This window comes from Eucyclogobius newberryi, unplaced genomic scaffold (genome assembly GCF_026437365.1).
Source record: "Eucyclogobius newberryi isolate DKJ021-1_F unplaced genomic scaffold, fEucNew1.0.hap1 SCAF_2, whole genome shotgun sequence".
Classification (NCBI taxonomy): Eukaryota; Metazoa; Chordata; class Actinopteri; order Gobiiformes; family Gobiidae; genus Eucyclogobius; species Eucyclogobius newberryi.
The window spans coordinates 26777795-26791531 of NW_027315834.1; the positions used below are offsets into that span (position 1 = coordinate 26777795).

General features: G+C 42.5%; 2 protein-coding genes across 2 annotated transcripts; both read right to left on the minus strand.

Moving 5' to 3' along the window:
- Positions 1-235: 235 nt before the first annotated feature.
- Positions 236-2270, minus strand: LOC140367234 (dnaJ homolog subfamily B member 9-like). Its single transcript, XM_072453595.1, has 3 exons — positions 2196-2270; positions 1663-1924; positions 236-1383 (listed from the first exon to the last, which is right to left on the minus strand). Exons 2-3 carry the CDS (start codon positions 1877-1879, stop codon positions 935-937), a joined length of 666 nt encoding a protein of 221 aa, XP_072309696.1. The 5' UTR covers positions 1880-1924; positions 2196-2270; the 3' UTR covers positions 236-934.
- Positions 2271-11455: 9185 nt separating this feature from the next.
- Positions 11456-12654, minus strand: avpr2l (arginine vasopressin receptor 2, like). The gene is given in 3 exon segments (XM_072454861.1): positions 11456-11695; positions 11772-12353; positions 12356-12654. Coding segments are annotated over 3 exon segments (900 nt in total). The 5' UTR covers positions 12594-12654; the 3' UTR covers positions 11456-11615.
- Between the last annotated feature and the right edge of the window lie 1083 nt (positions 12655-13737).

Here is a 13737-nt window from a genome sequence, read left to right on the forward strand (position 1 = left end):
TAAGTTGCACTGGAGTATGAAATATGGTGTGAAAATAACAAATAATATCACATAAGTTGTTTCAGAGTGTAAGTATATATATATATATATATAATCCGGAAAATATGGTATGGTATTTTGCTTTGATATGGGTATAAATAACGTTGCAAAAGGATAAATTCAGCCATTAAAAAGCTTCAGAGATACCAGTTTATAAATACATGAAATACCTGAGAACATTATAATGATGGTTTACTTTTTTTTATTCTTATTCTCCAAACCACATTCATAACTCTCACACTCACACAAAGTGCAGCTCGTACAATGACATCAGACCAATGCCACTGCGATAGGCAACGTGAAACATGAACATATTGCACCGATTTAAAGTGAATAATAACTTTAAACATCTGGATCTACCACGCCGTTCAACAGAAACGACAAAAACATTTCAAGATATTTGATATTTGATGGCAGTCCCTAAATGACGAGGTAACAGAAATGACTCATGCAAGAGCTTTTGATGGACATTTGTAACATTTACAAATGAGCAACTATGCATGGGCAAGACACATTAAGCTGTATTAATAAATTAAAATGATCCAATTGCCTCTATTAATGTGATAACCTAAGTTGGGCCATTGTTGAGACAAATGTTAAAACATCCAAATATATGCTATAACTGCAAGTAAACATGAAAAGTTAAAAGGTGAAACATTACATTGAGGTATTCAAGTTCATCAATTATTACCGTGTTCTGTCATGTGTGTAAAGTTATTGCTTTAGTCCCATAAAAAGCCAAATCTTGTTCTTGAAGGCAGCATATTACAAACATTCTAAATATTTTCCTATCAAATCCACCACGTGATAAATTAGCTTTCAAATGGATTGAAGTTGAACCCGGCAGTCTGACGCGTGCCCTCCAGAGGGCGCCGTTGTCTGGGCTCGTGTAAACTCAGGAGCAGTCAGTGAAGGTGGTCACCATGTTGCCCCGGCGCTGGGTCACTGTCCGGCAGTGTCGTTTGCCACTCTCGCTCCCGGAAGAGTGCGCGTTAAAGGAGAACATCTTCTCCAAGTCCTCAAACACGTCGTCAAAGAGTCCGAACGAGCGCTTCTGCCGCTTCAGGGCCTCCTGATGGGCCTCCTGGTGGGCCTGGAAGTGGCTGTTGAAGTGCCTCCTTTGGTGAGCTTGGGAGTTGGAGTGCAAGTTGTGGTGAAATTGCTGATGACCAAATGGATCTGAGTCTTTGAACATGTCATCAAAGTTAAAGTTAAACGACTGGAAGTGCTGTTTGAAGTTATAGTTGTTCTGTCCTCCCCCGGCTCCTCCTCTGAAGTCCTGTCCTGGCGGTCCAAACTGATCGTACTCTCGTCTCCTCTTATCATCCGACAACGTCTCGTAAGCTGAAACGACAAGATCACAGTCATGAACGAGCTGCTTGCGACAGTCCGAGTGACACGGACGTTCAACTACAACAGCAGACTTTAAGTGGCCTAGAGGAAAAAAGGACACACAACAGATCCACAAGAGCAATAACTCAAATGCACATAGTTTGAGTGACAGGCGTGAAAGTCACCCTCATTTGCATATTACTACAAGCGTCACCCTTATTTGCATGTTACAACAGACGTGGGTAAAGACACGTAACACAGCAGCTTAAACAAACAAACAAACAAACCCACCTTCTGCGATGTCCCTGAACTTCGCCTCGGCGTCCGCGCCCCTGTTGCGGTCCGGGTGGTACTTCAGCGCCAGCTTGTGGAAGGCTTTCTTGATCTGGCGCTCGGTGGCCTCCTTGGGCACCCCCAGAATGTCGTAGAAGTCCCGCTTGGCCCAAATGAATTCTGAAACCAGCAGAATGTGAACCGCCAGGAGCAACACGGACTGCGCTGTGGCCATACCGGGAGCGGGAGGAGGCGGCGGCGGGAGGGACACTTTTGCAAACTGTGAAGGGCGAAAAATAACGGTTACTAACGACACGTCACCTTTAAAAACACGTTCAGTGACACAAAACCCGTCCGAATGTGTGAAATACAGATGAAATACTGCTATTGAAAAAATAGATGAATTCCGTGTGAAAGTGAAAGAGAACCTGACCCGCAGTGCCAGCTCATTCTCCTTTTAAGAGGCGCTGCTTTACGTTAAGTTACACGTTAGCCATGTTTGTCCAAATGTGATCTAAATAAAAGTAGAAAAAAGCAGGAATGGTTCGTACCTGGAGCAGAGGTGACAGAAAGCCGCGGGGAGGACGCTACGCTGCCAGCCGCCAAGTGTGCGCCAGCTGATCGCGACGCAAAGGCTTATAAGTTGTTGACGTCTCGCATTCCTGAGCCGTAGCACCACGACTCGACACGCCATTGGTCCGCGTTCTTCCGGGTACTGACTCGGAGCGCTCTGATTGGTGGGAACAGTGCGCGCGTGGAGCGTGGCTCCTTCACTGTGACCTCGGATTGTTTGAAACCGGTGTGAAGTCGCGCGGTTGAAACGCTGGGGATTGACGCTGAATGGTGGTTAAATTCTGAACATTATTTCAATTTATCAAGTGTTTGTTGTGGTTTTAGAAATTTTCTTGGAATGTAGTCTACCTGCTAAGGATCTGACCGACGTTTGAACCTAGTTTCTGGCCTACATTAGGTTATCGCCAAATTCACAGTAGTCAGTGAATGAGGCATGTATGTAGGTGAATTACATATAGAATTTTCGAGAATCAGCGTCAGAAAAGGTTTATTTCCATTGTCTTTGAACACAGTTTGCAAACATAGGAACTTGTCTCAGCGTTAGGAGCAACATAAAACATAATTAATAATTAAATAATAATAATAGCAACGTTTATAAAGTCAAATATGGCATGCATTAATTATATTAATTACTAATCAAATAAACTTGTCTCATTATGTGCACAGATATTTACCCAGAAATTTACAGATGGTCGGAAATAGTGCACAGTGCGTGAATAGTATTGGTTGAATGAGTGTGAGTTAAGTGTTAAGTGTTAAGTGTTTGCGAGTCCAGCGCCAGAAGGAAAGAAACTGTTCTTGTGGCGTGAGGGGCCCGGGGGGCTGTGACTTTCCTGAAGTCCACGATCATCTCCACCGTCTTCTGGTTGTTTCCGCTGCACCAGGACACAAGACGGTCCACCTCTTTCCTGTAGAGAAACTCATTCCTGTCCGAGATGAGCCCTCCGAGAGAGGTGTCGTCCGCAAACTTGAGAATCTGGAGTAAAACGTTTTTCTCGGTCCGATGCAGCGTGGGGGGCTTTAGGCTTGTAGTTGGTGACAAGCCGGAGCCCACACAGAGGTGGGGTTGTTGTCAGAGAACTGCTTCTTCACACGCGTATTGTACTGTGATCTAGCTCTTGACATCTCCCGGCTAAATCCATACTTCGCATCTTTGTAGTGCTCACTGTCACCAGCCCTGTGCTGCCTTAACTGCTTCACAAAGTGTATTCGGCTTACTTTCACTAAATCTTAGACTACATTCGAGAAAATATTTTTGCATCTGATCTGGCAACTGTAATAATTTAATTTAGTTTCCATCCAGCCCTATGCATTTCAAATCAAATCAGAACAGCAACTTCAACAATAACACCAATATTCTCTTTCAACTCCATGAATGCATGTTCTCAGCGCAACCTCCCGAAAAGAATTTGACGATGCCATAATCTATGTTAGGCAAAGGCCTTTGTAACGCTATGGGGAATATACAGTTTGCATCTGCAAGAATGATCTCACGGCTTAAAGTTCTTGTAACTGACAACACGTCTACAGATATGAACCATAAACAGTTAAACAATCTGCTATCTGAACAGCAAGTTCTACTAAAGATTTCTGACCTGTCAACAGCTCAATTTTAAATGACAGATTCAAGAATGTTGTGATGTCACGTGAATAACCTTTAAAGTAAGTTACTATGACCTAAAGATTAGTTTTAAAGGCCTATATATTTGCCACTCTTGCATCTTCCCCTGAAAGATAAGTCCTCTGAACAACATGCAATAGGACAGTGGTTCCTAAAGTGGGGGTTGCGAGATGATTATGACACTGTATTACAACTTTTTTTTTTTAAATGAAAACAGCATGTTTTAGTAATATAGTGTCAGATAACATAATACAGTACTAAAATGTATACAAATAAACAAAATATTAAAAGATTTACAACTTTAAATTCTTACAGACGTCCATTTAATTTTACTGTGGGGGTCCCCAGTCGGTTTTAGGGTAATTTTGGGGTCTGAAAAGAACCCCTAACACCAGTGAGCACAGAACCACTTACTGCTGTGACGTTCGAGGAGACATTATCATATTTTCCGCACTATAAGGCACACTTAAAAGCCTTTTCAATATTAAAAAAACAACTACAATGCGCCTTATAATCCAGTGCGCCTTATATATGGATTAATTCTGGTTGTGCTTACTGACCTCAAAGTGATTTTGTGTGGTACACGTTTTGTTTCGTTTAATGCGCCTTATAGTCCAGTGCGCCTTATATGTGAAAAATGATTGAAAATAGACCATTCATTGACAGTGCGCCTTATAACCCGGTACGCCTTATAGTGCGGAAAATACGGTAATTACATAATCATTCCCACAAATGTTCTATGTTTTGGAGATTCGACATTGATGACTTTCTGTCCATTTCCCAAACAAAAAGCAGTTTTTTTGAGACAGACTTTGAGAGTGTATTGCTAAAACAGTTTCTGGCCATTGAAGCGTACGAGGCCTGGTTTGTGCTTGACGTGAGACCAAATCAGAACACCAGCGAGGCGGCAGCGGCTCTGGTGGACACTGTTGTTTTTTGTGTAATTGTGTCCTAAGACAACACGCTGCCTTGTTAGTATGACTCTGTGTGACCGACTGTTGGTGGTGGGAGAGGTCAATGGTGCAGATTCTGACCCTGGGCCGCTACAATTGTTGCTGACCGCTCTAGACTTTTAACATCCTCGGTTGAGCGGTCAGATCCACTGGTCTATAGGTTGCTGGCAGAAAGACAATCAACCCGTCAACCCAGTGTCCAGCCGTCCACTGGTGTATGAATGTGTGTGTGAGTGTGTTTTTTGAAGTGCTTTGAGTACATTGAAGATAAAAAGCAATTGTATTTGAGGTATTAACTCACAAAGACTCACAAAAGTCTAACTACGGTACAGTAGGTGGCGGTAACACTTGGATACCAACCGCCATAAAACACCAAAGAAGAAGAAGAAGAACTTACAAATTAACCCCAAACTGACCGTTGCCAGGTTTGAATTACTTATAGACGTATCATTTGATTTATGTTTTGAAGATAATGCAATTGAAGGACAAAACATTAAATTATACACAAAATCTGGTATTTTAAATGATGGACAATCCACCACTTATCAAGACGGGCTATTTTTCCTAAAACACCTGAGCATTTGGAGCACAAATAATTGACTGGACTTTGTGAAGCAGAGACTGCCTAGATTGTCTTTGGTACATATAAAGTGGAGTAAAGCTGCTGTTGGAGGTACCGTATGAGCTGCATAGGCATTTGTTGGGTTTCGACAATTCCCTTTTTAAAGCTAAAGCGTTTAACATTAATATTTATGGAATATAGTGGATTTTAGAGACTTAATAAAGTTTTGTTTTTTTTAAAGTTGAATTTTAGGCCTATTTTGGAGAGAACAATCTGACCCTGATTTATCCCAGAATTGTCTATTTTGATAGTGTGTTGAAGTGGATTATATCTTTCTTTTTATGTTTTAAATGCCCAAGAGCTTGATAGTTCTTTTTTTTATCAGATGCTGGACAAAAAACAAAATCATATTTGAGTGTAAGGCTACGTTCACACTGCAGGGTATGAGGCCCAATTTGGATTTTTTAGTTTGAATCAGATTTTTCATGTGGTCGTTCAAAAATGTGGTTGCCGTCTGTGTCTGCTGTGAACAGAATGCAGCTTGATGTCACACTTAGCGGAAGTGAAAAGGGCAGGTTACCCGACCGCGTCCGCTGCTTTTATTGATGTCCTTCATTTCTTAAAATGTTGACAAAGGATTTTTATTTCTGCTGTCATTGCAGCCAGGAGTGCTTAATCCAGGGGTGTTTTTTCACACTTATACAGAGCAGAGTGCCACAAACAACCCGACAATGCCAAATGACAATGACAAAATTTTGCATTTGACATAGTTTTGATGAGCCTCCAAGCAATGCAAAATTAAAGGAATAATGGAGGATTTTTCAGCGATTTGAGAACCCCCATGCGGAAGCACACAACAGCCTCGCGGCTACACGTGCTTTTGTTTATTGGTGCATTATTCACTTCGCATCTCTCGTCTCCGTAGATTTCCGTTTCTTCTGAGCCGGCTCGAACTGTCTTTCTCCGTCTTAATTTTGTCCTGTGTCCAGGGAACTATATTATCGTTGATCCATGTGCTTAGACACAGGGAAACGTGCTGCTCTTCTGGGGACGAGCCGACGAGGCTGCAGCTGTGCAGTAGGTGCATCCTATGATTGACGTGAATGAACTACTCTGCTGTCCACGTCACGAGGAAATGAGACTCAGATTTGGCGCCAAAAAATCCTCCATAACACCTTTACTGTTCCATGTCTACATTAATATAAGGTTGGTATAACATCAAAACGCAAATTTTATAGAAATGGAAAATGGAAATAGAAAATGGTCTGAGGGCCGCATTTGGCCCCCAGACTGTCGTTTGGACATGCCTGGCTTAATCCCTCACTTGACCAACTTCTTCACAATCTACTCAAATACCGCCCGATTACGTTTTTTTTTTTAATTTTTGCCTGAATTGATTTGTCATCCTGTAAATATTGATTAATTCACAAACCTGTTCCTTTTTCCAATGTTTTTGGCTCTTTCGTCTGCCATTTTTCTCCACTTTCACTCTAACGCCTATTGATGACATTTAGGTCGGATGAACGGGACCTGAGCGTTCAGACTGAAGTCTCATTCTAAAAGTTCAGATACATATTGGATATATTTCCACATACGAAAGTGGCCTGGGTCGGATTTCAAAAAATCATATGTGTGCTGTTCACACTAAACAAATCGGATACAGGTCACATGTGGGCAAAAATCATATTTAACCTGCAGTTTAGAAACACAAATAGAAATCACATAATATTGTCCATATACAAATCATTTGCCACTTGTACTCACATGGTGTTTTGTTAGTTAAACTGTTATTTTTTACTCAAGTAGGAGTAAAAGTATGGTGTCCGAAAAGTACTTTTTTGTATTTGTTTTTTTTAAGTTACTGGAGTAAATGTACTTGAGTATATGGACTATATCTCTGGCTATGCTGCTTTATTGACCAGTGCTTTGTGGTTTTAAAGTTTTTTTCTACACCCTTTCATCTCTTTGCAACTCTCTCTAAAAGCCTAAAATGATCGTGTTCTTGGTTGTTCTTGGTTCTGCAGTGTTTGCTGGTAATTCTGCTTCTATCAACTGTAGGTTTAATTAATCTCCAAAACACAATTTATCTCCATGGGTTATTCCTCATAATAAGTCATGTTAACTAGTTTAGACAATTCTAAGTTAGTCTTATATAAATTAAATAAGGGGAAACATAAATTGTAATTATGCATATTGCCTTTAAAGATGCCTTTCATGACCTGTAATTTCTATTTTCTGTAATTTCATTTTGAGATCATACAAATTATGTGTATTATAGAAAATCATTAATTTCTTATTAAATACAAATGTCAAAAAGCTTGCAGCACAATTGCTTCTTGAGTAGCTGAAGAATGCAATCGACAATTAATTGAATCCCAAGAGCAATTATGATAATGATGTGTGCATGCTCTGCATAAGTAAATCATCATCTTATTTCCAATCTGTTAAGCATACGCCACAATGAATAAATCAATACATAAAACACTACATTAACTGACTATCTCCACTTCTGTGTTTGAAAAAACTGAAAGTAAAAAGGGCAATTGTAGAAGCTTTTATTCATATTTTAAAGATATTTTGGAATTGAACAAAAATAACACACCAAATGTATTATATACAGTACAATTACAACCCGTGTTTTTTAATGAAGATCAGTAACCTATTGCCACAATGTCATATCGACTTGTTGACTTTCTTGGATTAGACAGGATTTCTTGTTTAATTAAAATGTCAACGTAATATACAGTAGATGTGTTTCTGTTGGGATTGCTGCAAGACTCTAGTTTTGTCAGAGATGAGAAATATATATATATAAGATAAGATAAGATAAGATATTCCTTTATTGTCCCACATGGGGAAATTTCATTGGTGCAACGCAGGTAGATACAGAGGTAGATACAGAAGAACAGATCACTTATAGGAAGTCTGAAAAACACTTTCAGTAGAAGATCTCCTATAAATAAATAAAAACTCCCATAGACAAATAAATAAATAAATAAATACATAAATACCATTGCATGTGATCCCGACAGTAATTGCACATGAATATGTGTCACAACAGCATATAGATTGCACAAGAATTTAACAGTAATTGCACATGAATTGCACATGAATTCCAACAGCAATTGCACATATGACAGAATTGCACATCAGTATTAGGTTAGGTCAGTATTGCGAGTGTTCAGTACTAACAGTTTTTGTTATAAAGTCTGACAGCAGCAGGAAGGAAAGACCTACGGAACCTTTCCTTCACACAGCGAGGGTGGATCAGTCTCTCACTGAAGCTGCTCTCCAGAGCGGAGAGAGTGTCCTGCAGGGGGTGACACTCATGGTCCAGCATAGATGTGAATCTAGCCAGGACCCTCCTGTCCCCCACCTCCTGCACCGAGTCCAGAGCACAGCCCAGGACGGAGCTGGACTTCTTGATGACTCTGTCCAGCCTCTTCCTCTCCCTCTCTGTGATGCTGCTGCTCCAGCAGGCCACACCGCACAGGAGGGCTGATGCCACTACAGAGTCGTAGAAGGTCTTCAGGAGTGGCCCTGTCACTCCAAAAGACCTGAGTCTCCTCAGGAGGTAGAGCCGACTCTGGCTCTTCCTGTACAGTGCGTCTGTGTTATGAGTCCAGTCCAGTTTGTGGTTCAGATGAACACCCAGGTACTTGTATGAGTCCACTCTCTCAATGTCCCGTCCCTGGATGTTCACTGGTGAGGGGGCAGTGGGGTGGCGTCTGCGGAAATCCACCACCATCTCCTTGGTCTTCCCCGCGTTGATGAGGAGGTGGTTCTGCTGACACCAGTCCACACAGTCCTGCGCCAGTCCTCTGTACTCCCCGTCATCGTCGTCCCTGATGAGTCCGATGATGGCAGAGTCGTCAGAGAACTTCTGCAGGACACAGCTGTCCGTGTCATGTCTGAAGTCTGCAGTGTAAAGGGTGAAGAGAAAGGGCGCGAGGACAGTGCCCTGGGGCGCCCCCACACTGCAGGTCCGAGTGTCAGACACACAGTTCCTGGCTCTCACAAACTGGGGTCGGTCTGTGAGGTAGTCCAGGATCCACTCTGCCAGGTCATACTCCACACCAGCCGTCTCCAGCTTGTCCCTCAGGAGCAGCGGCTGGATGGTGTTGAAGGCGCTGGAAAGATCGAAGAACAGAATCCTCACAGAGCTGCCAGGCTTTTCCAGGTGAGAGAGAGAGCGGTGCAGCAGGGAGATGACGGCGTCCTCCACTCCGATGCCAGACCGATATGCAAACTGCAGCGGGTCCATGGCTGAGCTCACGGTGGAGCGGAGGTGGTCCAGGACCAGCCGCTCCAGTGTCTTCATCAGGTGGGACGTGAGAGCCACTGGCCTGAAGCTGTTGAGGTCTTTGGCGCGCGGTGTCTTGGGCACAGGTACCAGACAGGAGGTCTTCCAGACCTGTGGTACCACCCTCAGCTTCAGGCTCATGTTGAAGACATGCTCCACAACTCCACACAGTTCATCTGCGCAGGACTTAAGGAGCCTGGGGCTGATGCCATCAGGTCCTGCTGCCTTCCTCACTTTAATCCTCTCCAGCTCACTCCTCACCTGTGCTGCTGTGACAGTCAGTGGTTGGCAGGGGGACCGTGTGCTGGGGGGATGGGTGAGTCCAGGCGAAGTGGGGAGCTGATGGTCCGGGGCAGATAAGCGAAGAGGAACAGATGCAGGGCATTGTCCAGCTGTGGAAGAGGGAACATGCAGCTGTGCAGGGGGAGGGACGGGTGATCGATCAAACCTCAAGAAGTGAGCATTTAAATCATTCACCCACTGTAGATCCCCCTCTGTCTGGGCAGGGGGGATTTTGAAGCCCGAGATGGTTTTCAGGCTCCTCCACACTCCCTGAATGTTCTTTTGCTGCAGCTGCTCCTCCATCCTCCTCCTGTAGCCGGCCTCAGCCTGCCTGATCTTCCTCCTCAGCTCCTTCTGCACAGTCCTCAGCTCCTCCTTGTTCCCTGACCTGAAGGCTCTCTTCTTCTCCTTCAGCAGAGCCTTCAGTTCACGGTTAATCCATGGCTTATTGTTTGGAAAACACAGCACCGTCCGGGAGGGAACAATGTTCTCAAAACAGAAGTTGATGTAGTCCGTGATGCACTCTGTGATGGTGTTGATGTCCTCCCCATGTGGGTCATAAAGCTCAGTCCAGACAGTGGTGCTGAAGCAGTCCCTCAGAGCCTCCTCGCTCTCAGCAGACCACATCCTCACCTCACGGGACACCACAGGCTGCCTGCGCACGATGGGTTCATACACAGGCCTCAGATGTACAAGGTTGTGGTCCGAGCTGCCCAGGGGAGGGAGGGGGGAAGAGGAATAAGCCTCCTTGGTGTTGGCAAAAAACAAGTCCAATGTTCTATTCTCTCTGGTGGGGCAGGTAACATACTGGGTGTATGTTGGTAGAACAGAAGAGGGAGAAGCGTGGTTAAAGTCACCAGAGATGAGGAAGAGAGCCTGTGGATGCTGTGTTTGCAGCCTACAAGTGCAGGAGAGCAGTGCTTCACAAGCATTTTCAGCATTGGCAGACGGGGTCACATAGACTGCGATCAAAATCACATGTGAGAACTCCCGGGGCAGATAATATGGCCTCATGCCAATAGCCAATAGTTCAATATCCTTGTTACATAGCTACTCCCTCACTGTGCAGTGTTCGGGTTTGGACCAGCTCGTGTTCACATACACCGCCAGACCTCCACCTCTTTTCTTCAAGCATTCTCTCGTTCTGTCCGCCCGCAGCAGATGAAAATTGTCCAAACCTACAATATTCATGTGCAATTACTGTCGGGATCACATGCAATGGTATTTATGTATTTATTTATTTATTTATTTGTCTATGGGAGTTTTTCTTTATTTATAGGAGATCTTCTACTGAAAGTGTTTTTCAGACTTCCTATAAGTGATCTGTTCTTCTGTATCTACCTCTGTATCTACCTGCGTTGCACCAATGAAATTTCCCCATGTGGGACAATAAAGGAATATCTTATCTTATCTTATCTTATCTTATCTTATCTTATATATATATATATATATATATATATATATATATATATATATATATATATATATATAATATATATATATATAGTGTGTGTGTATGCACAAACTCCCCACTGATCACACTGCTTCAACACACACTTACGCACAATTATGTTTTGTCAATAAAATATAAATACACATATTTAAATAGTAGTCATAGTGAATTTGAAAATGTTTGAAATGTTGAAAATTTCCAAACTGTAATCCAGGTTTTCACCTTCAGATGTAGTAAATGTATATCCATGGATTTGTGCAGCTGTTGAGACTGGCCAGCAACATAATAATGACAAAAATTGGACCTGCAAAGAGAGAGAGAGATATTGATTTAAGGAAGAAATTGGCTCATTAAAGAACACTAAATATGTATGTTCAAACCTTCAGTTGGAGCGCTGCTTGGGCTCCATGCTGACCATAATTGGACAATAAAAAATGGACTCCAGCACACGGTGTATGCCATGATAATTACAAATGTCATTTTGACGGTTTTCAGCATGGCATTGGACATCCCCTTGTGACCTGCGCGCAGAGGTCGCGCTCGGAGCGCCTTTTTTTTCATGTTGAAGTAAATTGTTGTACATATTCTCATCTGAAAGAAGAGTAAGATGACAGCAGGCAATGCAAACACTGACAGTGTGATCCAGCTGATGTATATCTGCCACCCCCATGGCTCTATGAATGTGGCCCAGCAGTCAAACTGATTGTGTTCGACCTCCTGGAGTGAGAAGATGAAGAGCTGAGGCGCGCTAAACCCCAGCGAGATCAACCACGCGGCGCCTATAGAGAGATATCTCTTAAACGAGCCCTTAAAGAAAGACACCATGGGTTTGCACACGGCATGGTAGCGATCTACGGTCAAAGCCACTATCATGTAAGGAGAAGCAAACAGCCCAACCACCTGCAGGTATTTCACGGAACGGCACACAAAGTCAGTGCCTTTAAATCTGTGCGTAATCTCCAGAACTGTGGCAACACTTGGAAAAACGCAACAACCAAGTCCGCAAAACACAAATGCAAGAGAAATTGTTGAGTTTTCGTGCCCTTTTTCCTCTTCTTCCAAAGTGTGAACAAAAAGAAGAAATTACTACAAGCAGCTAAAAGAAAGACCAAACCCAAAACTCCAGCTCGGATGAGCGCGAACCGTTCGTACTCCATTGTGTTGTCATCCGCACCTGGCGCCTTTTCAGAGCTGGTTTCCATTTGCTGAAAAGGTCACTGCAACAATATTTCAAGACTTAACACCTGTCTCTAAAAACTGAAAAAGTAAAGTAGTGAAAACTTCCAGTGGTTCAGTGTGCGGGAGACTAAAGATGTTACTAACATACATCTTGCCATTGGCACATTTCATGCACATCAAGAGACAAGGTTCCCCCTCTAGTAGGCTATTGGTTATGACGCACTTGTGGGTTTGTTTTTGGGGCGTTGCTTTTGCACTTACAATCGTCATGAAAGCTTTGACATTATAAACATTGATCCAATTATAGGCAAAAAGGTACAGGCTACTCTTCCAGCATGCATTCCTGCTGTGTCCTATTGACAGCAAAATAAATAAAATGACTCTAAAGCAATCAAGCATAACACCTCCTCATGTTAAAGTGTAAGACTGTTTCTTCCTCTCCCCATAAAAATAATGTCTATACCGTCTACTGTTCATGTCACGCCCACTAATTATAGGCCACTGCACACGCTTTGCACAGAAGCTTTCAACTTTCAAAGCAGTAGTTAATCGTTTTCTCTGGACTGAAGGCGACACTTCTTGTCTTCTCAAGACAATACAGCCCGTGCACTGTGGCTCTCAGGTCAGTGCAGTTATATAATTATAAGGTAGCATAAATAAAGCCTACATATTTATTTTACAATTATTATTAGTATTATTTTGTCTTACGCTAGCTGTTTTTATTTCATTTTATCTTTATTTTTCCTTATTAAAAAAATGAGAGGTTCTGTCTATAGGAGTTTTGTTTATAAGAGTTTTTGTTTATAAGAGTTCTTCTATTAAGAGTGTCTTTTCCTCTATATCTACCTGCGTTGCAACAACGAAATTTCCCACAGGTGTCGACAATAAAGGAATATCTTATTTTATCATATGTTTCATAATGTATGAAAAGTGCGTATAAAAAACAACCTTTTCAGAAACTGCCTAGGGCTTGTTTTTAATTACCACACATTCTACAAAGATATTCTACACAAAATAATAATCTGTTTTATTTTCTAGGTTATTTATGGTTTACAAAAGAGGCCAGTCAGAGTCAATTAACGCCTCCAAAGAGGGTGCGAACGTTGTTTTTTCACCCTGCATAAAAAGCGGCTCGATACAGTTGCTCTCCATGGTGCTGAACCTCCT

Coding starts and splice junctions, on each gene's coding strand:
- LOC140367234 (XM_072453595.1), bottom strand. CDS start 1,879: ATGGCCACAGCGCAGTCCGTGTTGCTCCTGGCGGTTCACATTCTGCTG. Junction 1,384..1,662: donor GTTCAGGGACATCGCAGAAG/GTGGGTTTGTTT, acceptor TTGTCGTTTCAG/CTTACGAGACGTTGTCGGAT.